At 41.8% G+C, this 12,384-nt stretch overlaps 1 protein-coding gene across 1 annotated transcript in view; it reads left to right on the forward strand.

The window, feature by feature from the left end:
- Positions 1-11,811, forward strand: part of LOC306977857 (LIM zinc-binding domain-containing Nebulette-like) — a gene marked incomplete at its 5' end in the record, with an annotated part of 35,808 nt that extends 23,997 nt beyond the window's left edge. The window contains 2 exons of the mRNA XM_079576296.1: positions 4,535-4,619; positions 11,550-11,811. Coding sequence (XP_079432422.1) covers positions 4,535-4,619; positions 11,550-11,663 — 199 coding nt within the window. The 3' untranslated portion in view covers positions 11,664-11,811. The remainder of the gene's footprint in view (positions 1-4,534; positions 4,620-11,549) is intronic.
- Between the last annotated feature and the right edge of the window lie 573 nt (positions 11,812-12,384).

Below are 12,384 nucleotides of genomic sequence, written 5' to 3' on the forward strand. Positions count from 1 at the left end.
CCTTTTGGAGCTGAGTGAGAAGCAGGAGCTGAGTGGGAGGCAGTGAGTGGGAACTGAAGCCGAGGTCACGGAGCTGCAGGCGGCTCCTCCACAACAACAAGCAGCACCAGCAGCACCGTGCAGAGGGAGACCAGGTTTAGACCAGGTTTAGACCAGCTTTAGACCAGGTTTAGACCAGGTTTAGACCAGCTTTAGACCAGCTTTAGACCAGGTTTAGAACCACCAGCACCGTGCAGAGGGAGACCAGGTTTAGACCTGCTTTAGACCAGGTTTAGAACCACCAGCACCGTGCAGAGGGAGACCAGGTTTAGACCAGGTTTAGACCAGCTTTAGACCAGGTTTAGACCAGGTTTAGACCAGGTTTAGACCAGCTTTAGACCCAGCACCGTGCAGAGGGAGACCAGGTTTAGACCAGGTTTAGACCAGGTTTAGACCTGCTTTAGACCAGGTTTAGACCAGGTTTAGACCAGCTTTAGACCCAGCACCGTGCAGAGGGAGACCAGGTTTAGACCAGGTTTAGACCAGGTTTAGACCAGGTTTAGACCAGGTTTAGAGCCACCAGCACCGTGCAGAGGGAGACCAGCTTTAGACCAGGTTTAGACCAGGTTTAGACCAGGTTTAGACCAGGTTTAGACCAGGTTTAGACCAGGTTTAGACCAGGTTTAGACCAGGTTTAGACCAGGTTTAGACCTGCTTTAGACCAGGTTTAGACCAGTTTTAGACCTGGTTTAGACCAGGTTTAGACCAGGTTTAGACCAGGTTTAGACCAGGTTTAGAACCAGCTTTAGACCAGGTTTAGACCAGGTTTAGACCAGGTTTAGACCAGGTTTAGACCAGGTTTAGACCAGCTTTAGACCCAGCACCGTGCAGAGGGAGACCAGGTTTAGACCAGGTTTAGACCAGGTTTAGACCAGGTTTAGACCAGGTTTAGAGCCACCAGCACCGTGCAGAGGGAGACCAGGTTTAGACCAGGTTTAGACCAGGTTTAGACCAGGTTTAGTCCAGGTTTAGACCAGGTTTAGACCAGGTTTAGACCAGGTTTAGACCAGGTTTAGACCTGCTTTAGACCAGGTTTAGACCTGCTTTAGACCAGGTTTAGACCAGGTTTAGACCAGGTTTAGACCAGGTTTAGACCAGGTTTAGACCTGCTTTAGACCAGGTTTAGACCAGGTTTAGAACCAGCTTTAGACCAGGTTTAGACCAGGTTTAGACCTGCTTTAGACCAGGTTTAGACCAGGTTTAGAGCCACCAGCACCGTGCAGAGGGAGACCAGCTTTAGACCTGGTTTAGACCAGCTTTAGACCAGGTTTAGACCAGGTTTAGACCAGTTTTAGACCTGGTTTAGACCAGGTTTAGACCAGGTTTAGACCAGGTTTAGACCAGGTTTAGAACCAGCTTTAGACCAGGTTTAGACCAGGTTTAGACCAGGTTTAGACCAGGTTTAGACCAGGTTTAGACCAGGTTTAGACCAGGTTTAGACCAGGTTTAGACCAGGTTTAGACCAGGTTTAGAACCACCAGCACCGTGCAGAGGGAGACCAGGTTTAGACCAGGTTTAGACCAGGTTTAGACCAGGTTTAGTCCAGGTTTAGACCAGGTTTAGACCAGGTTTAGACCAGGTTTAGACCAGGTTTAGACCTGCTTTAGACCAGGTTTAGACCAGGTTTAGACCAGTTTTAGACCTGGTTTAGACCTGCTTTAGACCAGGTTTAGACCAGGTTTAGACCAGTTTTAGACCTGCTTTAGACCAGGTTTAGACCAGGTTTAGACCTGCTTTAGACCAGGTTTAGACCAGGTTTAGACCAGTTTTAGACCTGGTTTAGACCAGGTTTAGACCAGGTTTAGACCAGGTTTAGACCTGCTTTAGACCAGGTTTAGACCTGGTTTAGACCAGGTTTAGACCAGGTTTAGACCAGGTTTAGACCTGCTTTAGACCAGGTTTAGACCAGGTTTAGACCAGGTTTAGACCAGGTTTAGACCTGCTTTAGACCAGGTTTAGACCTGCTTTAGACCAGGTTTAGACCTGCTTTAGACCTGCTTTAGACCAGGTTTAGACCAGGTTTAGACCAGGTTTAGACCTGCTTTAGACCAGGTTTAGACCTGCTTTAGACCAGGTTTAGACCTGGTTTAGACCAGGTTTAGACCAGGTTTAGACCAGGTTTAGACCAGGTTTAGACCAGGTTTAGACCTGCTTTAGACCAGGTTTAGACCTGCTTTAGACCAGGTTTAGACCTGGTTTAGACCAGGTTTAGACCAGGTTTAGACCAGGTTTAGACCTGCTTTAGACCAGGTTTAGACCTGCTTTAGACCAGGTTTAGACCTGCTTTAGACCTGCTTTAGACCAGGTTTAGACCAGGTTTAGACCAGGTTTAGACCAGGTTTAGACCAGGTTTAGACCTGCTTTAGACCAGGTTTAGACCTGCTTTAGACCAGGTTTAGACCTGCTTTAGACCTGCTTTAGACCAGGTTTAGACCAGGTTTAGACCAGGTTTAGACCTGCTTTAGACCAGGTTTAGACCAGGTTTAGACCAGTTTTAGACCTGGTTTAGACCAGGTTTAGACCAGGTTTAGACCAGGTTTAGACCTGCTTTAGACCAGGTTTAGACCTGGTTTAGACCAGGTTTAGACCAGGTTTAGACCAGGTTTAGACCTGCTTTAGACCAGGTTTAGACCAGGTTTAGACCAGGTTTAGACCTGCTTTAGACCAGGTTTAGACCTGCTTTAGACCAGGTTTAGACCTGGTTTAGACCAGGTTTAGACCAGGTTTAGACCAGGTTTAGACCAGGTTTAGACCTGCTTTAGACCAGGTTTAGACCTGCTTTAGACCAGGTTTAGACCTGGTTTAGACCAGGTTTAGACCAGGTTTAGACCAGGTTTAGACCAGGTTTAGACCTGCTTTAGACCAGGTTTAGACCTGCTTTAGACCAGGTTTAGACCTGCTTTAGACCTGCTTTAGACCAGGTTTAGACCAGGTTTAGACCAGGTTTAGACCAGGTTTAGACCAGGTTTAGACCAGGTTTAGTCCTGGTTTAAGATAAGCCTTTATTGATGGAGAAATTCACTTGTTATTTTCAGCTCAGAAAGACTCGGGATAAACAGGAAATGTGCCGAGTTTTCCTCCTCGATGCAACGAGTCCTAAAAACTTTAAGGGGCAAGAAGTAAAAACAGTAAAAAGACCAGGTTTAGTCCAGGTTTAGTCCAGGTTTAGTCCAGGTTTAGTCCAGGTTTAGTCCAGGTTTAGTCCAGGTTTAGTCCAGGTTTAGTCCAGGTTTAGATCTGGTGTGATTCATTCTTGCTCTGAGTCTAAGACGCTGTGTCCTTCAGTGTGTGTGTGTGTGTGTGTGTGTGTGTGTGTGTGTGTGTGTGTGTGTGTGTGTGTGTGTGTGTGTGTGTGTGTGTGTGTGTGTGTGTGTGTGTGTGTGTGTGTGTGTGTGTGTCAGTCACTGTATGACAGTATGACTGAGTGACAGAGTGAGTAACTGACTGGTGGTGATGCCATTTGCCCCGGGGCAGCTGTGACTACAGAAGTGGGTTATCATCAGTGAATGCAGCTGCAGAGCGAGAGAAGAACGACGGGACAGTAACAGTTCCTCCTCCTCCTCCTCCTCCTCCTCCTCCTCCGCCTCCTCCGCCTCCTCCTCCTCCTCCTCCTCCTCCTCCTCCTCCTCCTCCGCCTCCTCTGCAGACGGACAAACACAAGCAGCACTTTTAAAACTACAGATTAAATTGCTTTAGTGCTTCAGTGATTGGCTGTGGTTTGAGACTTGGCTGTGATTGGCTGTGGTTTGAGACTTGGCTGTGATTGGCTGTGGTTTGAGACTTGGCTGTGATTGGCTGTGGTTTGAGACTTGGCTTTGATTGGCTGTGGTTTGAGACTTGGCTGTGATTGGCTGTGGTTCGAGACTTGGCTGTGATTGGCTGTGGTTTGAGACTTGGCTGTGATTGGCTGTGGTTTGAGACTTGGCTGTGATTGGCTGTGGTTTGAGACTTGGCTGTGATTGGCTGTGGTTTGAGACTTGGCTGTGATTGGCTGTGGTTCGAGACTTGGCTGTGATTGGCTGTGGTTCGAGACTTGGCTGTGATTGGCTTGAAGGAGTTTGGTTTGATCCAATCAGAAGCAAAAGGCAGAAATAAACGACTGTGACATCACTGCCTTTAAACTGTCTCGATCCACCTGAAACAAAAACTGTCCCAGAGTCCAGCGTCCTCCCTCTGGCCCCTCCCTCTGGCCCCTCCCTCTGGCCCCCCCCTCGGTCTGTCAGCCCCCCCCCTGCTCTCACTTCTCCTGGGGAAGTGAGTCTATAACCTTTCCAGAATCCGCCTGTGAAATGTCGGGCTCGTCCACGTGACATTTCCAACAATGGAGCCGCACAAAGACAGGAAGTCGGTCCAGGACAAACGGTCTCAGTCCGGGTCTAAGTCCGGGTCCTGAGTGCTCACACCGGGGGACGGGGGGCACGGGGGGGGGGGGGGGGGGGGGGGGTCAAAGCACTGATAGAAGTTCTAATCCCTCTGTGTGTGTGTGTGATTTCAGACATTACCCAAAGACGTCCTTCACCATCGTCGCAGACACTCCAGAGAACCTCAGACTGAAGCAGCAGAGCGAGCTCCAGAGCCAGGTCTGCCCCGGACCGGACCGGACTGGGACTGGACTGGGACTGGACTGGGACTGGACTGGGACTGGACCAGGTCTTAGCGTTTGGCAGGTGTCGTCTCCACGGGCCGGCGCTCGGCTCCATCTGCTCTGAACGCGGGGCAGGGCGGGTCTGATGGACCGACGCGGCGTCTTTATTTTTAGATTCAGAAACCTGGTACAGACGACACCTTAGGCCTGACGCCGGATTAAAGAGACTCAAATAAATCAGATTATTTTCATTTGTGTTTTGTGGGAAAGATCAGAAGCTTCACACGCAATATAATAAAACTTTTAACGCCTTAACTCACGCCTGAACCGAGCACATTTTCTCCAGTTTGGCTTTACCCCAATCCTAAAGCTACTGGAAAAGAGGTGAGAAAATAGCAACAAAACTGAGACGAAAACAATGATGGGAATTGACAAAAAAATGCCGAAAAAATGACAAAAAAAATGACAATAATGTGATAAAAAAAATGACCAAAAAAAGACAAAAAGAATTGACAAAAAAATGCCGAAAAAATGACAAAGAAAATTACAAAAATGTGTTAAAAAATTGACCAAAAAATTAGAAAAATTGGGCAAAAAAAATCACAAAAAAATTGATAAAAATATGGCCGAAAAAAATACCAAAAATATGACAAAATGTGACACAAAAATGACAAAAATTTGATTAAAAAATTGACGAAAAAATTAGAAAAATTTGACCAAAAAAAATCACAAAAATGTGATAAAAAAAAATCACAAAAATGTGATAAAAAAAAATGGTCGAAAAAATGACAAAAAAGTTAAAAAAATGAGTTGAAAACCCAACAAAAAAATGATGGAAAAAAAATGTGATGACGTGAGGAAAAAGACCCCTCTCGGTTCAGGCGGGAGTTAAGAGGTTAATTGACAATCGTACGATCAATGAAAAACAAACAAAACAAACACTAAAGGAACAAAAGGATTAAAAGCACAATCTTGTCGTCGTACAATTTTCAATGTGGCTTTTACATTAAAGTGACTATACGGAGTTTAAAATGTTAGAATTATGTATTTTCCTCCCCCTACATCAGGGTTAGGCACGTTTGTGTTATGGAGGCCGATTTTCATAATGGCCGAAACACCAGGGGCTGAACCTCACCATTGTGCCCTAAAGTTAAGATCCATTTTGTTTTACATCAGTGGTTCTAAAGTGGTCCGGCTCCGAGACCCGCCATGACCTTAATGACCCAAATAAAACTGTCATTTGTCATAAATCTTAGAAAACATTGTATTTACCACATATTTTGATTGACAAGACTGACTTTTTTTTTTTTTTTTTATCAAAACAACCCAATAATATTAATTTGAACAGACTCCAGTGTGTTCCCTGTAGGCTCGCGACCCACTGTTGAGTCCCGGCCCACCAGTTGAGAATCACTGTTTTTACATTATATATGATTATGTATGATGTTCTGCCAGGACATTTAAAAAATACACTATAAAAAGACAGTATTTCTCGCATTGTTTGAGTACTTTAACCTCTTAACTCCCGCCTGAACCGAGAGCATTTTCTCCAGTTCAGCTTTACCCAAATCCTGTAGGCCAGTGTAACGCCTCATTTGAAAGCTAAGACCTACAAAACTCATCTAAATGGATATTTTCCCTCACGTCATCAGATTTTTTTCCATCATTTGTTGGGGGGTTTTCAACTCATTTTTGTAACTTTTTTGTCATTTTCTTTACTTTTCTTTTCATTTTTCTTGACATTTTTTTTTTTTTTTTTGTCATTTTTCCATCCATTTTTCGTCATTTTGTCGTCATTTTTTGTGTCATTTGTTTGTGTCATTTGTTTGTCACATTTTTATGACATTTTTGGCACTTTTTCATCCGTTTTTGTCATTTTTTGTGACATTTTTGTACATTTTTTGTCACATTTCCATCATTGTTTTCGTCTCAGTTCTGTCGCTATTTCCTCACCTTTTTCCCAGAAGCTTTTGGATTGGGGTAAAGCCAAACTGGAGAAAATGTGCTCGGTTCAGGTGGGAGTTAAGGGGTTAACAGGTATTTGCTCTCTTATTTGCATATTAATATTTCTCAAAATCATTGGGGGCCAGAGGTTCTGTGCTGGAGGGCCGGATTTGGCCCCCGGGCCTGACGTTGCCTTCCCCTGCCCTACATGTTCCTCCATGTCCTCATGTGTAGAATGAGCTCAGACATATTCACCACAAATGCCTCTAAAATCCTGCACTGTCACTCAGAAAGGTGAAGCTGCCGTTACACGTATGACCTGAGGTGGCAGTAGTGAGTATAAAATGGCTAACTTGCATCCATCCCCTTTTAAAGAGGGGGTGTTCTGCTTTTTTCAGTCCCATAGCACCAGTCTATATCACACTACAATGATGACAAACCTTCTGTTGGTCTGTAAATGCAGTAAATCAGAATAACTGCCTTGTATAAAATGTCTCTCTCAAAATGGCTGTAGTGAATGTCTTGAAATAGGCCTCTGTTTCTTTAACCCCTTAACTCCCGCCTTAAATAATTTTTTTCATTTGTCATTTTTTGTCTTTTTTTTTGTCTTTTTTTTGTCGTTTTTTGTCATTTTTTGTCATTTTTTGTCATTTTTTGTCATTTTTTGGTCATTTTTTTGTCGTTTTTTTGTCGTTTTTTTGTCGTTTTTTTGTAATTTTTTTGTCGTTTTTGGTAAAAATTTTGTACTTTTTTTGTCATTTTTTAAATTAATTTTTTGTCATTTTTTGTCACATTTTTGTCATTTTTTGTCACATTTTTGTCATTTTTTGTCACATTTTTGTCACATTTTTGTCACATTTTTGTTGTTTTTTCGTCATTATTTTGTAATTTTTTTGTAATTTTTTGTCATTTTTTAGTCATTTTTTTGTTTTTTTGTTGTTTTTTTGTTGTTTTTTTGTTGTTTTTTGTCGTTTTTTGTCATTTTTTTGTTGTTTTTTTTATTTTTTTGTTGTTTTTTGTCATTTTTTTGTCGTTTTTTTGTCATTTTTTTGTCGTTTTTTTGTCATTTTTTTGTCGTTTTTTGTCATTTTTTGTTGTTTTTTGTCATTTTTTTGGTCATTTTTTTGGTCATTTTTTTGTCATTTTTTTGTCGTTTTTTTGTCATTTTTTTGTCGTTTTTTTGTCGTTTTTTTGTCGTTTTTTGTCATTTTTTGTCATTTTTTTGTCGTTTTTTTGTCGTTTTTTTGTCGTTTTTTTGTCGTTTTTTGTCATGGCAAACCTATCCCTAAAATGGCCGCCATCAGAGTCTTTACAGATTACTCAGAAATACGTGAATGTGCCAAGGCAACACTTCAGCCATGTTTTTAATGAGGGAGTGACAGAATAACATGATGGAAAGCTGGAAAAAGTCCATTTTGCAGAATACAAACACTGTAGTGACGTTTACAAAAGCACTTTCCTGCTCCGGTGTTGGTCAGAGCTGTTCTCAGACTAAACACTTTGGGACCTTTATAAACCTGTGCTCTCAGTATTGGTTTCACTTCTCACTCTCTCACAGTCCCAGAGCTTTAAGGAAGCGTCTGATGAAGTGTTTGTAGCATCATTAAGCTCCTCCCTCTGGAGCTTCAATAACATCCAGGATGCTGCAGCTGCTCCTGTAAACAGGGGCACATAAACATCATCTACAGAAACCGTCATAACCAGGATGTGACTAAGAACACGTAAACTCACTCAGAAACATTATAAAGCTGACGCCTCATTAGTCACAGTTAAAAGCTGCTCAGTGAAAGAGGACGAAGCTTTCATTATGGAACTATTAAAGGGATATTTCAGGATGTTTGACATAGGGCCTCATTTCCTCGTTATCCAGAGTGTTGCTGATTTATGGGGACATTTTTTTTTGTAAGTCATGCAGTTCTTATATTTGAAGAGTTTTGTGGCGCTAGGCTAGTGCTAGGCTAGTGCATGTCTATGGTATCAGCTAGCTTGCATTAAAAACAGTGTGACCCGCTCCACAGAGCACCTGAGGCAAATCACTGATAACACCAGACTAACCATAGAAATGTCTGTGAATATAACTGACCTGCATCACATGAACGATCGCATTCTGAGGGACTATTTTCTAGCAGATCCGAGAACCGAGAGCATTTTCTCCAGTTCAGCTTTACCCAAATCCTGTAGGCCAGTGTAACATCCTATTTGAAAGCTAAGACCTACAAAACTAAATGGATGATGTGAGGAAAAAGATCAGACTTTTTTGTGACTTTTTCGTCAAAGTTTTCGATTTTTTTTGTGTGTCAATTTCTTATCACTTTTTTGTCCATTTTTTGTCAATTTTTGTCGTTTTTTTTGTACATTTTTCGTCAATGTTTTCTCACTTTTTTCACATTTTCATCCTTATTTTCGTCTCAGTTTTGTTGCTATTTTCACACCTTTTTCCCAGAAGCTTTTGGATTGGGGTAAAGCTGGAGAAAATGTGCTCGGTTCAGGCGGGAGTTAAGGGGTTAAACTGGATATTCTCCAGGAATGAGGAAGATGAAGTCTTTGAACTGGATGTGTTTAGTTCAGACTGTCCTCTTCAAATGAATTCAGATTGAAACTTCACGAGTGTTTCCTGAAGCTGATCAATCCGGATCTCCTTTAGTCAAATGGCCTGATTAAAACTCGAGTCTGAGCTCAGAAGGTCAATGTTCTCCCTCAGTCAGTGCTTTATGGAGGTTCATCTGCTGTGACCCCATCCAATCACACGGTCCATCTGAGGAAAGGTCAGGCCCGCCTCCAGCACTGCGACTCCACACTCAACACCAGAAGGAACTAAACACAGACTTAAAGAAACTCTTGATGAATGAATCGAACCAATGGAAATGCCGGCGGCCATCTTGTGATCGTCCTTTCGAAACGAGTGCAACCTAAACATTAAGAAACACCACTCATTTATATGTCCTTTATACTAACTCCTGCCCCTAGAGGCCACAAGCGGCACTGCAGGTGTCGTACATGTCGTGTTTTTTTACTCTTTAATTGTCCGTGAGAGTAAATCCTACGCTGACAGAAATGGAGATCTTTTCATTCACTCAAACTTGGCTGTAGATACTGTTTAAGTGGTGCTAGCCCACAGTTAGCTTTACCTGTTAGCATGTTAGCTTCTTCTTCCTGATTCCATTAGTGTGTATTGGTGACTCCGGTCCGGTGGCAGTCAAGTTGCAAACATGATTTTCTGGTCAGAGACACCAGGGGGAGATGAAAGACCCTCCAATCATCCCATAAACACTTGTTTTACCCCCACAGGGACTACGAAAAGGATTTATTAAGGTAAACACGTTACTTAGTGCTCTTTTAAAAAAATAAATGATAATAAAATAAAATATGATTAGCAAAGATCCAAAATCCACTCATAAAACAGTGACAGGCTGACGTGAAGAGCTTTAACACTAAGTGAGGAGGCCATAATATTCATGGCTGAAGTCAACTTTCTCCAGCTCTCCCAAGGTTGGCAAAAATACATCTCAAAATACTTCAGATTGTTGCTTTAAAGGGGCTGGAAGCAAGTTCGCCATTTTATACTCACTACTGCTACCTCAGGCCATATGTGTAACTGCACCTTCTATATTAAGCTCGTGCATGACGGCAATTCGGGCCGAAGTGACACCTTTCTGAGTGACCGTACAGGATTTTAGAGGCAGTTGTGGTGAACAGGTCTGAGCTCATTCTACACATTAGGACATGGCTGGAACATGTAGGGGGAGGAAAATATATAATTTTAACATTTTTAAACTCCTTATAGTCCCTTTAAGATATGGAATATAAAAATATTTCCCTGAGAGGGGAAATATACTCACCTATTTCACCCCTGACCCAAAACAAAACAAAACAAAAAAAACAAAGAACTATGAACGAACTAGTTCATTTTGAAATTTGTGAACTGAACTTTGAACTAGTTCATGTAGAAAATGAACTTTCCCAACACTGACCGCAGGGCTCTGTATAGATACAGGCGGCATCTCTGGAATCGCCCATATATGGTCATGTTTGAAAACAATTAAGGGGGAAAACAATTTTGAAAAGATGTACATTTTCTCTAATTATTCAAAAACTACTGTAACAAATGCTGAATTATAAATATAGTTTCTACTAAATAAAGAAACAAAGACATGGGGAGGAGCAAAGTGGTTCAACAGCCCATAAATACATGAATAACGGAGAATGCTAACTTGATGCTGCATGTTAGCATCGGGCTAATGCTAACGGTTAGCTAGCGCTTGCTACGACTGCCGTTTTTTCACTTCTACTGAACAATCTGCTGTGAGAAAATATCCACATGGACCCGATTTACACTTGACTTTATTTATGTGATAAATAAGTTCATATTCCACCAGAAAATGGCTAAAAAGAGGAAAAACTGTGTTTCTCTAAAGATTCTATTTTCCCCCTCGGCGAAGCCACGCCCCCTTCTATGACGAGATGCGTCTGTATCTATTAGGGCCCCTGCTGTTTTCTCTTAATATGAATGATTTTCCATGTGTAATGTAATATATACACTGATGACACTGTGGTGTATATTCATTCACACGTCTTACCCCCGTCTGAATCGAGCACAGTCTGGCTTTACCAAAATCTAAAAGCTTATTGAAAAAAAGTGTCAAAATTGTGACAAAAATGTGACAAAAGCGCAATTGAAGAAGCCGCGCAAAAGAGCAGCAAGAAAAAGATCCCTTTAGATTTAGAGTTTTGTAGGTGTGAACTTTTAGATTTGGGTAATGCCGAACTGGAGAAGATGCATTCAGCGACACAACAAATAAAAAACAATTCCTGCGTCTCACATTCTGACGTCAACTAAAACCGTGTTCCCGTGTTTATCCAGTTAGCTGTTAGCGTTAGCCTCGGCGGCCACTCACAAGATGGCCGCCGCGTGTGTTCGCTGAGTTCTGTTTCAGATGTTTGGAACTAAACCCCTGCACTTCCTGTCGCTCTGTGTCCGCAGGTGAAATACAAGAAGGACTTCGAGGACAGTAAGGGGCGGGGCTTCAGCATGACGGTGGACGTGCCGGAGCTCCAGCGGCTGCGGCGAACGCAGGACGTCATCAGTAATGTATGAACCTCTGAGTGACGAGTGTGAGAGTGTTTGGTTAAAGGTGCTTTTAGTCGGTGACAGGGCGGAGCCGCGGTGAGTTCACTCTGTACGTCGCTTTGTTTGTTTGTCCTTGAACTCATCACTGTTTCTTCTGTGAGGTTTAAAGGCGCAAGATTCAGCGCAAGACCGGACCGGACTCTGAAGGTGAGAAACCTTTAATATGAGGTTAACCCCATAACTCCCGCCTGAACCGAGCACATTTTCTCCAGTTTGGCTTTACCCCCAATCCAAAAGCTTCTGGAAAAAAAGCAACAAAACTGAGACGACAATGATGGAAATGTGACAAAAAAGTGAGAAAACATTGACCAAAAAGTGACGAAAAATGGATGAAAAAATTACAAAAAATTGATAAAAATTTGACAAAAAATTGACAAAAATTGAACAAAAAATGACAAAAAATTTACCAAAAAAATTGACAAAAACGTGACAAAAAATGACAAAAAAAATGACAAAAAAACAAAACAAAAATGTGATAAAAATTTGACTAAAAATGACAAAAAAAATACAAAAAAATGACAAAAAATTGACAAAAAAATTACAAAAAATTGACAAAAAAAATACAAAAATGTGACAAAAATGTGACAAAAAAAAAAAGACAATTATGTGATTAAAATTAGACCAAAAAAATTCCATAAATTTGACAAGAAAATGTCAACAAAAAAAAAGACAAAAATGTGACAAAAAA

The sequence above is a fragment of the Gobius niger genome (assembly GCF_951799975.1).
Source record: "Gobius niger genome assembly, chromosome: 18".
Classification (NCBI taxonomy): Eukaryota; Metazoa; Chordata; class Actinopteri; order Gobiiformes; family Gobiidae; genus Gobius; species Gobius niger.